We start from the raw sequence: 20,890 nt of genomic DNA, 5'->3' as shown, positions 1-20,890 counted from the left end.
GGGAAATCCTCCAGAGCTGCTGCGCGCTGCGAGAGGGAGAGAGATTATTGGAGCCTATACATGTGGTGTGGGGTGTTCTCTCCCCCCACCTCTCCCCTTCTTCTCTTCCCCCAGCGCGCTCTAAAGTGTTACGTGTGACAGGCATACAAATCCGGGATAGAGAAGGAGTGAAGGGGGAGAGAGAGAGAGAGACCCAGCGGAGAGGGCGATGGTGATTGTCTCTTGGGATTTACAAACACCCACCGCTCGCTCCGGGTGGCTCCGATCTCAGGAGGGCTGGACTGTTTTGTCTGCACTACTTTGACCTGGCGTTGCACTGTCTGAGGCACCGAGAAGTTAACCAGCGCGCAAAGAGTGTGAGGGAGGAATTACTACTACTATTGCAACTGCTGCTGCTGCTTTTATTAATATTATTATAAGAAGAAAAAAAAGACATAATTTCGCATGTTGATCTGAAACCCAACAACCAACGAGGAATATGAACAGGAAAACCAGGCGCTGGATATTCCACATCTTTCTGAGCCTTGGAATTGTCTATATCAAAATTGGGTAAGTCGCCGCCCCCCGTCTCCCCCCCCCCCTTAAACGCAAACACGTCGTGCCAAACCTGCCCGGACCTGTTAGCATTCAACTGGCGGGGGTGGGGGGGGGGAGTTGAGTCTGCAAGCGGTTCTTCCCTTTTATTTAAAGCCAGGGTAAGAATATGATTTCTGCTGCTGTTGTTCCCACATTATATTCTAAGTGTGTGGCTCGCGCGCGGGGGGGGGGGGCGTGTTGGGGAGAGAGAAAACACTTGCTGTGGATGTGCGAGAGGCATGACCAGAATGGCAAGAGGCGGCGGGGAGATCTCCGCTGCTGCCGAGGGCTGGATGTCCGCTGCCCGCTGAAATCCATCCAGGCTTTGCGGCGAGGAGCGCTTGAATGAGCTCAGGCGAGACAGGCAGAGAGCGCGCGCGCTACCTGCTTCAGCCTCCCTCTTTTCTTGGGCAGACCCAGCCTTTCTCAGAGCAAATTTATTTAAAGTGTTTATATTTGGGGTGGGGGCTAGGGTGAGTTGGCTGGGTTCAAAACCTCCGCCTGATCCCGGATCGATGGGTTACGCGGGGAAAGGAAGCAAACGCGCTCTGCACATGCTCGGCAGCACAATATCTTCCAGGGCTGGAAGACAAGTTCCAGAGCTAAGTTTGCGAACTTCGTCCGCGTTTTGGGATTCCCTTGAGCGCCTAAATCCCTCCGGCCCAGGACAAACTCCGGTCGCGCAAACTCTTTGTTCAGCCCTTTCTCGGGACCACCGGCCTGTGGGATCGCAGACACCCCAACTCCTCCGTCAACACCACCGTCAGCGCAAAAAGTCGGCGCTGCTGCAGCCCGCCGCTTGGTACCGCGCAGAAAGTGATGCCTAGGAGGACGCGCGATCCTAAGCAGACGGACCTGCAGACGGGTCTCATTCATTACATCGGAACTTGCTTCCGAATGATGAGGGCTCTTAGCGCGCAGGTTGACGCAGGGCAGTCGCGTTCCCCCAATCCGGACAGCGCGCCTGAGATATGGTATTTGTATTCAAAGAACCACGGAAATGACGTACAGTTCAGATCTGGCTTATGAGCTGGTGAGAGTTAGCCCATTATTGGATTCTCAGGTAGGTTTGGCCCTACTTGGAAAGTAGTAGGTGCTTTATACCCGTGAGTGTCTAACTGCACGTGAGTGCGCGCGCGCGCGCGCGCCAAGCTACACACGACCAGGCTCCCCAACGCAGCGCTCACGGGCACTTTGCGAGATTATGTTGGAAGGCGTGTGCGAGCAAGGCCGCTCGGGTGGGGAGCTTAGTTTCTAGACAGAAACGCACCGTTTCAAACGGTGAAAGCTTCTTGATCCCGAGTCTGTGCGCTCTAATTTATATATCAGGAAGTTGGATTGCGCTCTGGGGAAAGCCCACGTGCTCCTCCTTATCCCTGTTTAACACTCTTATCTCCCGAGATCTCGATCTAATTATTGACCCAAATCGCTCCTTTGACTCTTTTCAGCCGCAGGCTCCCCGGGGGACTGCTGGGGCGGGCAAGGCAAGCCGAGCCGCGTCGGGCTTGTCTTGGCCACGGGCTGGTTGAGCAAAATGATGTTTTCGGTTCTGCTCGAGTATGTGCCGCAACCTGCCAGTTGACATTAGCAAACAGCACCCGGAAGGGTTGGAGCGAAAATGCTACGTGAAAATGCCTGGGAGAGAGAAAAGGGAGACGGGCACGTTCGCTCTGGTTCGACGCCCCTTACTTAACCCGTGTGTGTATGTGTTGGTTTTGGGGGGCTGGAGGCGGAAGGAGAGGGAATCGTACTAACCAAACTGCTGAGCGTTTAGCTTGGTGAAAAGTTAACACTGTGTAGCATCAGCTGCTGCCACGTTTTGAAGGGCAGATCAGGGGCTGAAGAGGGCTTTAAAGGCATCCACGTAGTACTTAGAAGCTGGAAAGACCGCCACATCTAGCTTCTCCAGAAGGCGTGTTCAAACGATCGACTGTGACACAGACCTGGTGCTGCTGCCCAGCTCCTTCTAGCCTCCACCTTCTCTCTCTTCTTTTCTCGTCCTAGGGGCTTCTCCTCCGTCGTGGCTCTGGGGGCCAGCATCATCTGCAACAAGATCCCAGGCCTAGCTCCTCGACAGAGGGCGATCTGTCAGAGCAGGCCCGATGCCATCATAGTGATCGGAGAAGGCTCCCAAATGGGCATCAACGAGTGCCAGTTTCAGTTTCGCAATGGACGGTGGAATTGCTCTGCCCTGGGCGAGAGGACGGTCTTTGGAAAAGAGCTGAAAGTGGGTATGTTACCGCTTTACTATAAAAGCTGTGGCAAGGTGGAGCCTCGAGTCCACCGAAGAGTTACCAAAAGAAGTGTGTGTGTGTGTGTGAGAGAGAGAGAGATAGGCAAAGGGTGTGATGGCATCTGCAGGAGGCTGCTTAGGAGAACTGTGATATGCAAAGCCCTGATGTATACTTATCCTCACTAGGTATACAGCCGTTACTCCACTCATAGGCCTACTCCCCTGTGGGAGGCAGTATGCCTCTGCCTACCAGTTGCTGGCAATCACAAGTGGGGAGAGAGAGTGTTGTTGCACTCAGGTCCTGCCTGCAGAGGTGGATTTAGGGGAACATGGCTGGTTCGCTTGCACTGGGTGTGGAGCTTCTGGGGCGCCCCAGGGGATGCCACAACTATGATTTAGAATGGAGCATGAGAGGCGGGGAGAGGCGCTGAATTTTGGCGCCGCTGAAATCTTGAGACCCCAATGTCCACCACTGCTGCTTGAAGGCTTCTCATATGCCTTTGGTTAGCCACAATGAGAACAGGATGTCAGACAGCAGTGGATTGCGTGGTGGGGCAATGCCAAATACTTGACCTCTAGTCAGCTGCATCAGTGCTGCTTACTGGGTGGTAGAGGGCAAGGCAGTGGTGAGGTCAGCAGGGTGCAAATAGAACAGCAGAGCCAATCCAGCCCTCCTATTGGTGCATTTGCACTGCACCAAACTCCCTGCCACCTCGCCCCTCCCCCTCTAACTCCTAGTAAGCAGCAGCAAGTGACCTACTGGAGGTCAGGTGAGTAATAGCACCTCACCCCACTGTCTGTCTGTGGTTGTTGGATTATATAAAACTCTGGCCTGATCCAGTGGGGCTTTCGTTATGTTTTTATGTTATCCACGCCCCCCGCCCCCCCACCTACCGCAACTGTTTCTACTGTAAGGCTGCTACCCTCAATGCACTTCCTAAGAAATGTCTAATTGAAATCCAGATTTGTTTAGGGTTGGGTTTCAAGTCTAAACCCAGTTACTAGGGAATAGGTTTCCCTGGACTCAGTGGGGCTTACTTCTGAGTTAAGATGCCCAACAGCATACTATTTAGGCCTTTCAACCCATAGCACAAGAATATGCTCTTAAGTCTGTTTCACAGTTTATTGTGCAATGTGCAAATATGGTGCACGTGGGATGGAAAGTCGTTTTTAAAAGCCGAGGTGGTTTCCAGTGTGTGTCTAGGTTTTACAATCATGTTTCAGAGCAGTTTAAGGTGGTGGTAGGAAAGGTGTAAGCTCTGGATGTGAAAACACAAGAAAACACTCTTGCACATCACCTGTCAGAGAGCCTCCCATGCACTATTGTGTATGGGAAAATGTTGATGAAATGTGGGGGAATAACTCTTTTAAAATCAAACGTTCATTCTAGCTAATACAGCTTTTACATTTGCATTACCAAAACTGGTTTCAGACTGAGGTGTGGAAATGCTCTAAACCCCATGATCATGTAAAGTGGATTAACTGCTTTTTGACACTCTTTAAATCAGGAGGCAAGGTGGTTAAAGGGTGACAAAAGTGTGGATTGTCTTGGCAGAACTGATTTTGGTCTAATTAGCACATTGTACAGTAGTGTGGTCTAAGACAGGTCCTACACATCTGAGAAGCTCACATAGCTTCTTAACTATTCTACTTTTCTGGGTTTACAAAGACATCTGTTCCTATTCTCTCAACTCAGAAGTCTTTGAGATTAGCATTTGATGGTGACTAGGAATGGTGTCTGTGGCAGTGATTCCTGAACCATGGTTCAGCAGTCTGGACCCACCAATGAGCTGTGGAAACCATAGCTGTCAACGTTTCCCCTTTTAAAAGAGAGATTCCCTTATTCCGAATAGGATTCCTCACAAGAAAAGGGAAAAGTTGGCAGCTATGGTGGAAGCATGGGATGTGGGATCACTGTATCTGGAAGGGGTTATGTTTCCAGGGTGTCAAAACTAGGTTCAGGTCAGATTATTAGAGCTTCACTGTTATATTTAGGCTTGGAATAAAGAGGAAGGGACTAGATAATCACAATTTGGGAACACAGAGCCACTGTCATTGTTTTTAATCAATGAACGGCAATAATAATATCGTCATTGATGATTGATTACATCAGTTTCCCTGCAGTTATGGTTTTTTTCTTACTGATTTTTACATATAGAATCATAGAATTGTAGAGTTGGAAGGGGCCATGAGGGTCATCTAGTCCTACCCCCTGCAAGGCAGGGAACTTTGTTCCCAATGTGGGGCTTGAACCCACAACCTTGAGATTAAGAATCTCATGCTCTACTGACTGAGTTATCCAGAAATGTGAACTAGATCAGAATGATATACACATTCCATGCTGAGCTCTCAGATGTGGGGTATCTGTGTTTGATTGTTTGATTATTGCGCCACGGATAATAGCAGTTTGTTTTGGACTGTGGTCAATCACTTTTGCGTTGCATTTGAAATTCAGCTGTTTTATTCATTGCTAGTTTATTTACTCAAAAAAAGTCCTAGCAATTCACTTATCAAATGCACATGTATGGTATATAAGGATGTGCCTTGGTGACTATTGTGTTTGGATAAATGAGTAATCAAAATCGGAGAAATAAATAATACAAACTGAATGTCTTCCACAACAATTAACAATAAAAACAAAAACAAATTAACATTATTAATATGTTATCTTATTTTTGTGCTTGTATAACAAAGCTCCCTTGGGGGTGCATCTGAGGTAAGGAGTTATTTGTCAGAAGTTGTGTTGCTTTCTCTCCAAATGTGCCATGTAATAACTATCTCGCTATCCATGATTTTCATCCACTTTTCTCTCACGTAAGTGTAGTAGACAGCAAGCCCAACGATATTGACTAGGAGCCCCTATAAGCACATGGTTAAATATTGACTTTGCTTTTATAGTGATTTTATACCCACACAGTTTAGTCTTGTGAAAAATGTGATTTCATGATGGCTTCGCTCAGGATGAAACTTTTAGCGTTCAGTCACTGCACCAAGCCATTTCTGAATACAGTGAGACACATTAAGGGCAGAGTTCCAGGCCTGTGATTGTAAGGTACTTTTAATCCGCCATCAAAACTGTAGCACATAATGACACAAATTCCGCTTTCAGAGGCGGCATGCGGGCACCTATGACCCCAGACCTGTGCATTGTTGGAATGGAGCCAGTCAAAGTTCAAAGATTCTTGAGGAGAAAGAGCATTGACAGAGTCCTGCGGCAGCCTAAGGGGCTTGGGAATGAGGAGGCTGGTATGCTCAAGGGACATCTGGACTCCTTATTTGTCAGTAGTGGTTATCCAACCCCATTTAATCTTAATCCACCAGTGTTTAGCTGTGAATCAAAACCAATGCAGTCGAGAGAGCAACCTTGAACATTTATAGTCTACCTTTTCCTCCAAGGACCTCAGCGGGGTACACATGGTCCTCCCCGCTCCCCATTTCCCCCAACCCTGTGAGATAAGTTAGGCTGAGAGGCAGTGACTGGCATAAAGGTCACCCAGTGAGATTCATGGCTGAGTGGGCATTTGAACCCAGGTATCCCAGGCCCTTCTCCAACACTTAAATCCAGGCATAGGTAAACTCAGCCCTCCAGTTGTTTTGGGACTACAATTCCCATCATCCCTGACCACTGGTCCTGTTACCTAGGTATCATGGGAGTTGTAGTCCCAAAACATCTGGAGGGCTGAGGTTGAGGAAGCCTGCTTTAATCACTACATTGGCTGATGTCCTGATGCTTTTCATTTCCAAGTTCAGTTTAGCCAGATAGCAAGATATTTCTTAAAATGCTGCTAATGTCAATGGAATGGTGGGATCTCTCTGCAACTCAGGCCCTGCCTTTCAAGCTGTTAATTCAACAGCAGATACGCAGAATATGAGGAGGGAGAATATTGGGAAAGGGAGGGAGAATATTGTCACCACAGCTTCAGTGGTGTTGGTCTAACTTTACTGTCATATTTTAAGGACAATTATCTTCAGAATAATAGTAATAAGTGGGTTAGTCATGCTGGCCACATGACCCAGAAAGCTGTCTGCAGACAAACACCGGCTCCCTCGGCCTGAACGCAGAGATGAGCGCCATACCCTATAGTCTAATTTGGCTGGCCCTAACCGTCCAGGGATCCTTTTCCATTTTTTTTAACAACAACAACAACAACAACAACAACAACAACAAATTATTTGTATGCTGCCCACCTGACTGGGTCACCCCAGCCACACTGGATGGCTTCCAGTAAATCAAAACACAGGGGCAATGGGCAGAGGATGATTGTCCCTTGTACTTCAGACCACGTGTACTTACTCATATGTCTGTGGTTAGCTCACTGGTTCTAAACAGAGAGTGACATTTATTTCATAAAATTTATACACCGCTTGTTTGTAAAACAAACAAAAACAAACAAACAAAAAGAAACAAACCTTGATGATAATACAGTAAAATGAAGGAAAAAACAACCCTACTTTAAAATATGGAGGACTTTAAACACTAAAAACAGATGATATAAACAATTGAATGGATCTCTGTTTTAAGGAAGCCTTGGCAGGGACCTTAAAGGTAAACTGGAGTAGGCCCTTACATTCTTCTTCTTCTTCTTCTTCTTCTTCTTCTTCTTCTTCTTCTTCTTCTTCTCCTCCTCCTCCTCCTCCTCCTCCTCCTCCTCCTCCTCCTCCTCCTCCTTGCAAACCTGAGCCTCTTCAAGAGCTAGTCTGGTTGTCTGCCATCCCCAAGATCTGTCCTCACACCCGCTGGCAAGATGACCTGTTGGAACTAGGAGTGTGCTGTGCTATGAGTTTGCCTGGGACACACAAGCACAGGTGCACACAAGCGTGTGCACAAAGTCATACATACAAATAGTATTTGTACCTGCTGGCCCTTAAAATTTCCCCTTGCTTTCATTCATTCTGCCATTCTTATCTGTTCCCAGTTTATCCTCTCAGCAGTTTCACAGACGTGCTTTTAGAAGAGGCATATATACTCAGGAAGCTTTTATATTTCTTTAAGAATGGCACCTAATGTACAACATGCCACTGCCCACCTCCGTTGCTGTTGGTCCCACCCAATGCATCTTTACTCAGAAGCCAGTCCAGCCAGTTCAGCAGGGCTCATTCTCATAGGATTTCTGCTTTGGACACATCCAAAAAACACCACTTGCAGATCTGACTTTCCAGTGGTTTTCTGTGCTGAGCTACAAAAGCCATTTCTGCCTCAGGGGAGTTTTGAAACGAAACATGCTGGGAGTTCAGAGAATGCTGCTGCTGAAGAGGCAGAGGCTGGGGAAACCCAGGTCCACAGATTGGTATGTCAGGCTCACGCTTGCTTGGAAGTCCACCTAAATTGGATAGGAACCCTGTGACTTGACTCGAGTTGAATCTGGGCCAAGCGAAAGCAAATGCACTGGGCAGCTCTTCTGACTTACTATTGTTTATTCAATTTATATCCCACCCTTCCTCTTGAAGGAGGCCAGGGCAGCGTGGAAGGAAGTAGCTTCGTTGAGGTTGGAGATGGAAATGGGAATAGTTTTTAAGAGATTTGGAAGTAGTTTGAGAAAGGCTTCACTTCCCATGGTACACACACACAGACACTTTTTGTCGTAATGTCGCTTCTGGTCAAACAGGGTTGGCTAGTGTTTGAAACAACATAAAAATGTTGCAAAACCTGTTTGCAAATGGGGAAAGTGCTGGGCACCCCAAGCACGCAGGCGCCTATGGGCAGACCACCCCTATGCATGCAGACCATGAGCAGGGGGTCCTCTTTTTGAATTACCTTAAACTCTTCTACAGCATGCCACCTTCCAAACCTATTGCATCTATCTCCAGCTTAGTTGCTGAACGGGATCTTCTGGCACACTCAAGCTCAAAATCCTGGGCTGTTCTTGGGCATCCAAGCCATGGAGGTGCCAGGATCACAATTCATTAACTCCCTCCGAGTTCACAACACTTAGCAGCACTTTCTCAGATTCAAACCTGGCAACTGTCCTCCTTCGTGCCTTACCCTGACGCTGAAGGGTTGGATGGCTGCCCTTGAAGGCTTGTTTGAAAGTTGAGTCATTGCTTACAGAGGCCCTCCAGGCAGGCACACTTGGAGCGACAAGGCAGCAGGCAGACTAGGTAGCTGGCGAGGGTGTCAAAATTAAAGGGATCTCTTCCTCGATGGCATCAGTGGGCAAACAGGATCCCTAATGCAACCTCAAACATGGATGGCTTTCAGGAGAAACTGAGAGTGTTCTCCAAAACTCACTGAAGATTATAAAGGGTTCTGAGGTGCTCATCAGTTTGTTCTTGTTCTGTCATATCTGAAATGGCAAAAAGCATTGAGCTTGCTCTACTGATTGACGGCGGAGTATGAAGCATATTATACCAGTGTTGTGCTGCCTGCATTAGCCTACTGGGCATAATTCAATGTGCTTCCTTGATTATAATCAAGAGAATCCTCAGTGGCTTGATGGCTACAGCAGTGTTTCAAGGCTACATTCTTATGTCCCATCGTAGGTTGCAGTATAATTTTGTTTGATCCCCTTTTTAAAGTGAACTGACTTCATTTGTACCTCTCAGGCACAGTTAGTGCAATTGTCCTTTGGAGTTCACAGTTTTTTGAATTTACTGAACCAGGTTGGAGGGACCTGCGCCCCTCACGATGTTGCTAGACTCCATCATCCCTGCCAACAAGCCAGGTTTTCAGAGGCTGGTGGGAAATGGAGCTCAGCAACATCTGGAGAGCTGCAGGTTTCTGACTCCTGTATGATAACAGTAATATACCAAAATGCTTTTAAAAATAGTACTTTAGATGAAAAAACATTTAGAAATGAGATAAAATACACATTTTAAATATGCATCTTTAAATACAAATGGCCATATGGATCCAGACTTTGTTTTGGCAGATTGATGTAAACATGGGAAGGAAGGGTGCATGAACACATGTGAAACTGATATATTTATTTATTAATTGAATTTGTATCCTTCCCTTCTCCCAAAGGAGCCCACATCAAAAAGTTAAAACAGTATGATTTAAAATAAAAACATTGGGGGGGGGGAAATCTAAAACATTTAGGTAAAGGTAAAAGACCCCTGGATGGTTAAGTCCAGTGAAAGGCAACTATGGGGTGTGGTGCTCATCTCGCTTTCAGGCTGAGGGAGTCGATGTTTGTCCACAGATAGCTTTCTGGGTCATGTGGTCAGCATGACTAAACCGCTTCTGGTGCAATGAAATAAGCCAGAGCACATGGAAACACCATTTACCTTTCAACCACAGTGGTACCTATTTATTTGCTTGCACTTGTGTGCTTTCGAACTGCTAGGTTGGCAGAAGCTGGGACAAAGCAATGGGAGCTCACCCTGTCGCAGGGATTCGAACCGCCAACCTTCTGACCAGCAAGTCCAAGATGCTCAGTGATTTAGACCACAGCACCACCTGCATCAAAAACATTTACAAAGATTTAGAATACCTAAAAACATTTAACATATTTACTTGGCCTGCCAAGGGTTCAGATGTGACCCACAAAGTAATTTATCCCAAACCACACCCCCGTGCCCCACACCTGATGCCACATGTGATGTCAGGTGTGAGGCAGGTAGAGATGCAATTGCCAATGCACATCTGGGAGTCTTAAAGTGCAGTCCCAATTCTGCACTGGCAAGGGAAAGTAAACCTTGGTTCAAGGGCCCATGAGGAGGATTTCCCCCCACAAAGTGTGTGTGTGTTGCACTTGGGAAAGGAAGGATTCAACTTATCTGCAATTTTTCTTGCAGATGTTCCATTGAAATGCATGGGAGTTTCACATGAGCATGGTGTCTTTTGCAGCTTCCATTCATTGCTGTCAGACTTGGAGATAACCTCCCAGTACAGAAGTGGCCCCAATGCCTCTAATATGCTCAACTGTGGACTAGTTTGAATACATTAGGGATGGACAAATCTGTCAATTTCAGGTCACCAAGTTTCTCATTTTTCCAATCTTAAATTCAGTTCTCCACATTTCCATCCCAATTTGTTATAAAAATATATCCTCATAAAAATGTATCCGCACTTTAGTGCAAGGTGCTCCTACAAACATATTTTTATATGCAGTTTCACTTAACACAAACATTTTCCAAGCAATTTCTCCTAATATAATGCACGTTTGCATGTTATTTTTTTACCGAAGTATGCATTTTGATGCACATTTTACCCCAGGGTATGCATTTTTGTACACATTACTTGGCTGGTGAATTGCATTGCAAAATTCAGAGATGGGCAAATTTCAAAGGATGACTGTGTTTTGGTCCCCATATTGCTTGTGATTAGTTATGTTCATCCTTAAATGCAAACTGAATCAAATTTTCCCCATCCCTAAATTAAATTCAAAGGGTTTTTTTTTTTATTTAAAAAGTGTGCTTGTGTCAGTTTCAGCATTTGCTGTATCGCTTTAGTTCCTCCAGTTTTGACCTTATCAGTGCCACTTAACTATGATTAAAAAAAGAACTATGAACATTACCTAATGTGTGTAGATTGATTGTTTTTCTTAGTCTAGCTGTTTCAGGAGGCTACAGGAAACCAGCGGTCTACCACTCCAATTTTCAATAAAGCCATTAGGCCACAAATCAGAGAAGCACAAGTGTTCAGTGATTTCACTGAGACTCTAAAGTAACCCAAGATGAAATCTGACAAACAACAATGAAAATATTTTACTGCATTGTATCGCTGTAATACCATTATTCTGTTCTATTACTGCAACAAATGTATAGGTATCCTATTCATATTGAATAATATTTTGCTCTTGAGTTTGTGAAGATGCACCAACATAACCTGTATGCTAATAGAAGCTGTGTGTATACATATCGTCGAAGGCAGGTCACCTTGAATACAAATGGTACATATTTCCTAAGCATCTTTCCTTGAAAGTAAGCTCTACTGGCTTCATTGCAATCTATTTTATAATATGAGCAGATTTGAGAGAGGAAAGAGAGAGAAATGTTCCTCATTTCTTGTTGCTGGAACAATTCTGATACTCCCAATGGAAGTTGTAAGTTCAGTGTAGGTAAAAAGAAAACACACATAATTAAATTAAAGGATTCACTAGAAATGGTTAACTCTAGAAGCTTAAAGTGTTTTAAAAGGGGAAGGGGGAAGAATTGGATAAATTAAGGGAGAATAGCCCTGTTAACAGTTGCTAGTCATGATACTTAAATGGAACGCCCTTTTTCTGAGCTCATGTACTACTGGGAAGCAGTTGCTGGCAACATAGAAGGTGGAAAGAGCGTCACTTTTATGTTCTCCCTTGCTTATCAGGTCAGCTCCTTCTGGAAACGCTGGAGTAAGACTGCAAGGAAGCAACCTCTGTTGAACTCAATAGGGCTTAGTTCCGATTTTATATCTATAGGACTGCACTGTAAATGGGGATTCAGTACCATTCCTGTTGCACAAGAGGGCAAAGTGATCTACTTTGGATACCTAAACACTGCTGATTTAGCTGTGATCATAGCAAAATGTGTATTGCATATGAATGGGTGGGTCAGTTTATTTCTCACCAGTGTCCATTTCACATGTATTCAGTCATAAATCCGTTTCCCATGAATCTATGAAAATTACATTTTTGAAACCAATTCAGTTCAAACAAACCAAATGAGCATAACTGATAAGATACATCAGTTTGATTCCTTTTAACATAGCCTTCCAGATAAGTCCATCCCTAGATCCAAGTATGGATTACAAGAGACGCACATTTTTAAAATCAGGCTAAGCAAAGCAGATCCTAAAATCTTACCTGCATCTGAAAGGTTAGCATCAGGGCAAAGGAGATGCTCTACCCAGGAAAGGTAGAGAATATGCTTTGCATGCAGAAGGTCCCACATTTAATCCCTGGCATCAACTTCAGTTTAAAAAAGGATCAGGAAGCAGATGGTGAATAAGACTCCAATCTGAGATTCTGAAGAACAGCTACCATTCAGAGTAGATTCATATAAAATTGTAGAGTTGGAAGGGACTAGATGAGCAAATGGTATAAATGGACAAATGCTACCACCTAGAATAAGGTAGCTTCCTATGTTATACAGAATAATTCAGAAGCTGTTCTCGAGGAAATCAGCATGGGACTTAGAAGAGGATCTTTGATGTATGCTGGCCCCAGTACATTCAAGAATGAATGTAATCATGCTTTAGTCTTCTGGTGTGGTTCTCTTTGGGACCCAACCCTATAATTTGGTTTCAGTGAAGGATGCTCAAGATCTAAGCAAGAATATCATTGATTGTAAAGTAATGCTCCTATAATGCATAATGTCCTTGAACTCCAAAGAGATTTTTAGACTGAGTCCAAATCCAGTTTAGCTGATGCACTGTGGCTATAGATGGCTTTGAATTCAAATATTGAAGAATGTGGATAGCTAAAACTGAAATCTGTGTGTGCATGCAGCATCCTGGATCACAGCCTGTCATCATCTGGTGAAATGTAATGTAATGATCTTCACTCTTTCAATTTGCTCTTTTGGAAAAAGTGTTCATCAAAATAGAAGACCACTACACATTCGTTGAACTAACAATGGATTAGATGTTCTCCTGTTGTAAAGGACTCTGTAGGTTTTAAAGAAGCCGTACCCACTTGGTACAGGCAAGGATCTGGCCCAATTCATTAAAAGTCAATTTTAATGATATTATATCTTGAAATTTATACACTGAAATCCTTTCAGCGGAATACTAGATGATAATCCCATTACAATTTGAATGGACATGGACAACTAATTTTATTAACATGCCTGACTGATGATGTGATCAAATGACTCATTTATTAAGAAAATCATAATTGTGCTTGTCACTCAGCATGGCAGAATTGCATGCCACTTTGGATGACTCACAAAATTGGCTTACCCACCATAAGTTGATTGAGTGGTATGAGAAACACTATTCCATATCTAAGGACGCCTGCATAAAAGGAATTGTTGTCTCATTGACCCAAATACATGTTCCAGGGACATGTCAGGGGAGGCCATGGATCCACACCCCAAACAGGCCCTCCAAGTAGCCCTGTTGCTGATATGGTTAATTCCCTCCCATTGCAGTCAATAGGAGGAGCAGAGATGGTTGGGGGGGGGGAAATAGGAAAAGGCAGATGTGTCCCACTTTATACCTGCCCCTTAGCTAGTCATCAGAGCTTAGGATGTGGCAGTAGTTCTGAAAGGATTTTCCCCTGCCCAACACCCACATACCCACAATAGGATTTATAGGTGCTGGGTTCTGCCCAACTTTGGGGCCCACTGCCATGGCTGTGGGGAGGCCCACTGGGCCCCTCATAGTGAGGCCTGACGAGTTCTGGCCCCTCAAGATTGGGGGGTGCTTGGCTCCATCCCAATATATTTTGGGAGTTGGTGCCTATGATAGTATTGCTTTTCCCACCTCCTTTCAGCCTGTTACTACTGTTTTAGTTAATAATAATAATAATAATAATAATAATAATAATAATAATAATATATTATTTATACCCTGCCCACCTGCTGGGTTTCCCCATCCACTTTGGGCAGCTCCCAACAGAATTAAAAACACGATAAAACATCAAACATTAAAAACTTCCCTAGACAGGGCTGCCTTTAGATGTCTTCTAAAAGTTAGATAGTCGTTTATTTCCTTGACATCTGTTGGGAGGGCGTTCCCCAGGGCGGCGCCACCACCGAGAAGGCCCTCTGTCTGGTTCCCTTAGTATCCCCCAGTTTACAAGTTTTCTGCTGCATTGTAGTCTATTGTCAGAGTTATCAAATTTTTAACTTTGTTTTCTTTTATGTTTTAAGGCACAACACTGCCTTATGCATACCATGAATAAAATAGTATATTATTAGATACCTCCACTGGGCCAATAGCCCTGGCATTGCCAAAGTCTAAGGTGGATGCATGACCACTTCAGTGAACATAATTTCAGAGACCAGATGCTGAGCTAGAAAGAGCTAGAATGGCACTTGCTCCATACAGCACTTTCAGTTTTAATTGGGGCTGTAGAATTTCCGCATATGTTGAGGTGTACTCAGGAAAGCACCTGATTGTTAAGGTATGATGCTGCGTTGTGACATGCTTTACTTTGACATGGGGTTTAAATGAGCAGAAGTGTAAAATGAGCCTTAGGCCAATACTGAAAGAATCTCAGTCAGAGATGCTCAGTGATTCAGTGAGTTGGGTTAGGATGTTAATGTCTCTGTGCTCATGCCACATTCTTTTCCAGTAGCCAACAACATCATAACTTGTTCATTAGTGAAATCAATATCTTCTGAGTCTAAAATTCTTTGCAAAAATGAAGCTATTTGTAAAACCCAAAGTAAACTGAATTAGAGCAGGTCTACAAGACGGTCATTCCTTCTTCACGGGAAACCCTGAAAATTGTAATTAAGAGTTTCTAATAATCACCTCAACAAACTACAATTCCCATGATTCTTTGGGAATAAAAAATAGTCTATGCTTGTACTTTGGATATGCCCCTAACATCCCCATTTACATCAGGGCAATATAACATTCATCTGATATTGTCTGTAAAGCAATATTTGGTCCTGGATTACTGTAAAGGAACTTTCAAAGATATGAAGGGAAATATTCCTAATGACTACTTTTGATATTTATTTTAGATGGGCTTGAAACTGCCTTCCCTTCCTTTCAATATGTTTCCTATCCTTATTTGGAACATAGTTTTTAAAAAAGAAGTAGAATTTTAACAGAGTCCCTCCACCCGCCTGCCAGCCAAGGCCCTTATCTTTTGTGACCGTCTCCTTAGCTACCGTTTTCAGAGGACTATGAGTGGTGCATGATTGGGCTAAATTTGATATGAGATTCAAGGCAAGGCATATAGGTTTTATTAAGGAACCCCATACTTTACCTCCATAATTTGTGCATTGTAATACGGGCAAGGACAAACAGATTAGGAAGAACCAAATATGTCTTGTATCCATCACAGAACTGAGACCCAGTCGGCACTCCATCCAATGAGACTGCAGAAGTTTGTCGCAGGATGGCAAAATAATAATAATAATAATAATAATAATAATAATAATAATAATAATAAAAAATTTTATTTATATCCCGCCCTCCCCAGCCGAAGCTGGGCTCAGGGCGGCTAACAACAATCAAAATAGTCCGACATTCTAAAAGCATTCATTATAAAATTAATTAAATCAAATTAAAATCAAATTAATGACAACCATCAAGCAAAATTCTGTGCAGATTGCCAGAGGAGGGGGTCAGGCTGCGCCCTGACCAAAGGCCTGGTGGAACAGCTCTGTCTTGCAGGCCCTGCGGAAGGATGTCAGGTCCTGCAGGGCCCTAGTCTCTTGTGACAGAGCGTTCCACCAGATTGGAGCCGCGGCCGAGAAAGCCCTGGCTCTAGTTGAGGCCAGCCTAACCTCTCTGTGGCCTGGGATCTTTAGGATGTTTTTATTTGCAGACCGTAAATTTCTCTGTGGGACATACCAGGAGAGGCGGTCCCGTAGGTACGAGGGTCCTAGGCCGTATAGGGCTTTAAAGGTTAAAACCAGCACTGTCTCCTATATAGCGTGTCCTCCCTAAAAGAGGGCACATGTTGTGGTGAGACCTGGAGACTGACCTCTTGGTTGTGGGTGGGTCTATTGGACAGCCACAACACCTGATTGTTAGGTCCCTCGTTGCTGGGTTTTATCTGGCCAATGGGGAGCTGTCTAGACGGGCCGAGGGACCTATATAAACCCATGCACGTGTCCCAGAGCTTCCTCTTTCGGCTTGTGCATCGGAACACCCGCCCACCTCTTCCTATATTTAGGGCATTTTGCGACTGACCTTGCTATGCCGTCGTGTGTCGTCTGTCATTGGGACAGGGGCACGGCAGGAATTTTCCCCTCTTGGCTGTTTGGCTGTTGCCATTTGGGTTTCGCCTGCCGCGTAGCAAATCGTCACAACTTGTAAGGTTGCGGATAGGCACTGGTTCAGGTGATAGGGATGGAAGAATGGTCTCGCCATCCCTATGTGAAGGGTATTCCGTTAAAGGAATCCAGGGACTCAACTTGTTTCAGTCAACCCCCGAGAGGGGGTTGTGCCCATGCCTGAGTCCAGGGGAGCATCTGGGGAGTGAACAGAGTCTGTTCCCAGGCTTTTCACCTTGCCTCAGGTGTTCACCCTTGGCTGACTATGATAGAGCTCTGGGTCAGTGCTACCTGCAAGGGTGTAGGGAGCTAGTCAAACCAGAGCCTATGCAACCACTCACTTTTCTGTGATCAATAAAGTTGTGGCCTAAATTCTGCCAGAAACCGAAACTAAAATTTGAGTCAAATGTTTGTTTATTAAGGGGGGAGGTCTCTGGGTCTGAACACGCAAATAACATGCACCGTGCAGACTTTATTTTCCACACAGTGTCAATGAATCTTCAACACGATGGTCAAACAATTGAGAGCCAATGCAGATGCTACTGGAGCTGTAGTACCCTTTCTCTTAAAATACCTGTTCATAAGAGTGATCTACTCTCATGGTGTCAGAGCATTAGTGTGTGAGACTACTGGTCCTCTTCTGTGAACAGGAAAAGCCACAAGTTGCCATTTTCCTGTTCATGACAGGGAAAGGAAAATATTGTGTGAATTTGCTCTTCCCAAGTAAGGCTCTTCACTTAGATGGAACATTTGTGTGATCAGTTTTTTTTACAGGGATTAGAAACATCTGTACTGGGTTAATGAACTAGTGCCTCTTCAGGAAATGAGTGATAATTTTGTTTTGACTTCACTGGGATCAATATATGTATGTAAATAATTTGTGTACATGACATTTTATAACTGTAAAGACACAAGGACAGAGTTATTGGGAGTCCCCCCCCCCATTTGGAGGCAGCTAGAAAAGTATTCTTGCAAAAACAGAAGCCAGGTTGGAAATCTGGCACTGAGTATTTAAAAACCAGCACGATGCTTTATGCCAGAGAGTCAATCTTTCTAGGCAGTGACTGTCATAGTAAGATAAAAAACATTGCCCCAAGGTCACTTTTGCAGGAATTCTCATTTCATACCTGCCTTCAAATGTATCTTGTGAGTACATGTTTGGGAGAAGAAACAAAAAGATTACATTACAGTATGTTAGAGGGGTAGGATATCTTAACGTTTACTAAAGTTCTGCTTATAACTTTCTCTAAAAGAAAACAAAAAAAAAAAATGTCACAATGTCATATAAAAGTTTAGTACACAAGAAAAAAAGCAAACCCTCTGCATTGAAAAATGATGTTTACGTGCAGTGAAATAATGATTTTGTGATTATACATGTTTGGGGAATGTAGAGTGGATCTTTTTAAAAAAAACAAAAAACAAAAACCACCACTAAAGTATTTGGGCTGAAATCCAGCACAAAATTAGGTGCATTTACATCATAATCCTAAACCTATTTACTCAGAAGTTAGTCTCACTGTGTTGAATGGAATTTCCTCCCTAATAAGTGCTTTTAGGAGTGCACATTGAAATGAATGGCAGGGGTGTCAACTTGAATAAAATATTGTTGGGCCCAGGTAAGGCCTGCCCCACACAATCTATCACATGATGCAGTGCACTCACACCATGAACTATGTGGGGCCCTCAAATATTTTATTGTGGAGGCAGAAGCCCCCACAGCCCCTAAGCGTTGGCTCCCATGATGAATGGACTAAAGTATGTGTAAACCTGTGTTCAGTTACTTAACGTAATTATTTTTTTACCTCCCTTCACCAAACACCAAACTCTTCACAGGCCAATTTACAAAAAAAAATGTGGTAATAGAAAACACAATAAACTAAAAATGAAATGCCTTCCATAGTTCTAGTTACAGATAGGTAGCTGTGTTGGTCTGCTGTAGTCGAAACAAAATAAAAAATTTACTTCCAGTGGCACCTTAGAGACCTTCTTCAAATCTGAAGAAGTGTGCATGCACACAAAAGCTCATACCAATAACAAACTTAGTTGGTCTCTAAGGTGCTACTGTTGTCTTTGTCCATGGGGTTTTCTTGGCAGGGATACTGGAGTGGCTTGCCGGTTCCTGCTCCAGGACAGTGTTCTCGAAGCTACCAGCATGAGTTTGACCAAACTGCGGGAGGCAGTGGAAGACAGGAGTGCCTGGCATGCTCTGGTCCATGGGGTCACGAAGAGTCGGACACGACTAAATGACTAAACAACAACAACAAGGTGCTACTGGAAGGAATTTTTTTTGTTTTGTTAAAAATGAAATGTGATTCTCATGAATTACATTAATAACATAGCATCATCATTAAAATGACTTAACCCACCAACCTCTAAAAGCCTGACAAAAAGTGAGTTGTCATCTGGCATTTAAAAGAATGTAAACTTGATTCATGGTGACCTTCAGTGGGGAGATCATGCGATAGACTCTGAGCCACTACCAAAAAGGCCCTTTCACAAGCTCCTGCCCGGAAGTCTCAGGAGTGCCTCTTAATAATCTTAATATGTGGACAAATTGATATGAGACAAGGCTCCTTCTGCACTCCAGGAGGTTGGACTAGATGCCTCTCGAGGGCCCTTCCAACTCTACCATTTTATGCTTCTATGATGTTTTAGCTTTCTAAGTTGGGTAGAAAGTTCAGTACTAAACACAACTTTCAGCTGGGCATGTTAGTTATGGAGGTTTTTTGTTTTTCCTTGCATTTCCTCTCTCACTTGCTTTGCTCTTCTTTCTGAAACATAACAAAACAGGCAAAAAATCCATTCATGCATTCCGGTCCATGAAGTTGGCAAGTGTTTCATAGCTAACACGTTTCAAAGGCAGTATGCTTTGGGCGGCATTTTTCTACTTGATTCCACAAGCTGAAGAATAGACTCCCCCCCCCCCCGGCCCAATTGAATAACACCAGTGAAATGTGGTGGGTGTTCTGCATCTTGCAGGATCTAGCTATTTATCAGAGCAATGGGTATCTTATATAACTTTCAAGGCCACCATTTTTCATCGCAAGGGTTTTGTTTAATGGTCATGTCTGTAGTGAATGATGGAATAGAAGGAGGCAGATCCAGCTAATCGGGGGAAAGATGGGTCCTCGTCTCCAATTTGCTGCCTATGAATTATGACTTCTATAGAGATGTGAAATAATGCAGCTTATGGCACATAATTGGCAAGCTCTGCTGTATTTTCCATCTTTATATTTTCACAATCAACATATAATTCAACACATGTCTCTTCAGATAACTCCCTCCCCGACCTCTTGGCTTTAAATAGCAGAAAATGCAACGTATGTTTTCCAGGGAGATTAATACAAATTTGTCTTTTTTATTTCCTAGAATACCTAATTTATGGCACAGCTGGTTTGGTGGTTCTAAACATTTTCGGAGCCCAATGTCCACTACGATAGAGGAAACTCCCTCCTTTCTCTTTACTTCCTTGAGACTACTGAGTGCAGGGCTGAAGTGAGGATTTTTCACACTCAAACCTATGTGTATTAACCTCATAGAATTGTATAATTGGAAGGGGCCATCATGGCCAACCCTCTGCAGTACAGGTATCCTTCACCCAATGTGGGGCTCAAACTCATGAACCTGGGATTAAGAGTCTCATGCTCTACAGACTGAACTATCATAAGTAACTCTCAGAATTCAATGTGATTTATCCCCTAAGTCTCACTGAAGTCCATGGGGTGTATTTGAAAGCAAATATGAATACCGTTTGTAAATCTCTTGTCCAAAGTAACAATGAGTTTTATTAGGGCATAGGAACTTTCTATAAATAGTTTAACCTACATTTATGAAAAATATGAAACTCTTTGAAAGAAAGCTGCTCCTTATTCCATCCATCCCCATATTTATCATATTCCCTCCCCCCGCCCCCACTGATAAAATATTGCAAGCTTTTTCAAGAGAGGGTGTGTACCACTGCTCTTACGCAGTGTTAGAAACATCACATGCATGGCACCCAGTATGAATGACTGATGTCATTTATTTTCACCCACTCACATCAGTCAGCTTTTTGTGACAGTAGCACTGCTACTCCAGTTGTCTTTGTACAGATGCAGAACATGAACCAGTAACAAGCAATTGGCCACAAAGCAGGCTTTTCTTATCTATGGATTGAATGTGGTATGGACTGCTCTCATATTCTCATATTGATTTTAGTAACCATCAAAACCAGCCAAATCTTAACCAGCCAAAATTAATAGTTCCATGATTGAATTA

At 43.9% G+C, this 20,890-nt stretch overlaps 1 protein-coding gene across 2 annotated transcripts in view; it reads left to right on the top strand.

Annotated features, from left to right (window-relative positions):
- Window positions 1-6: 6 nt before the first annotated feature.
- WNT7A (Wnt family member 7A) overlaps window positions 7-20,890 on the top strand; it is a 50,328-nt gene continuing 29,444 nt past the window's right edge. Inside the window, exons 1-2 of one of the 2 annotated variants that reach the window (XM_028718976.2) lie at window positions 7-549; window positions 2,581-2,807. In XM_028718976.2, the coding sequence (XP_028574809.1) occupies window positions 479-549; window positions 2,581-2,807 (298 nt within the window). In that variant the 5' untranslated portion in view covers window positions 7-478. Of the gene's footprint in view, window positions 550-864; window positions 1,640-2,580; window positions 2,808-20,890 lie in introns of those variants that run through there. The other variant, XM_028718977.2, reaches the window with a different exon arrangement.

This window comes from Podarcis muralis, chromosome 2, assembly GCF_964188315.1.
Source record: "Podarcis muralis chromosome 2, rPodMur119.hap1.1, whole genome shotgun sequence".
NCBI lineage: Eukaryota > Metazoa > Chordata > Lepidosauria > Squamata > Lacertidae > Podarcis > Podarcis muralis.
The sequence above is the reverse complement of the archived record's forward strand: the minus strand, read 5'-3'. Positions and strand labels throughout refer to the sequence as shown.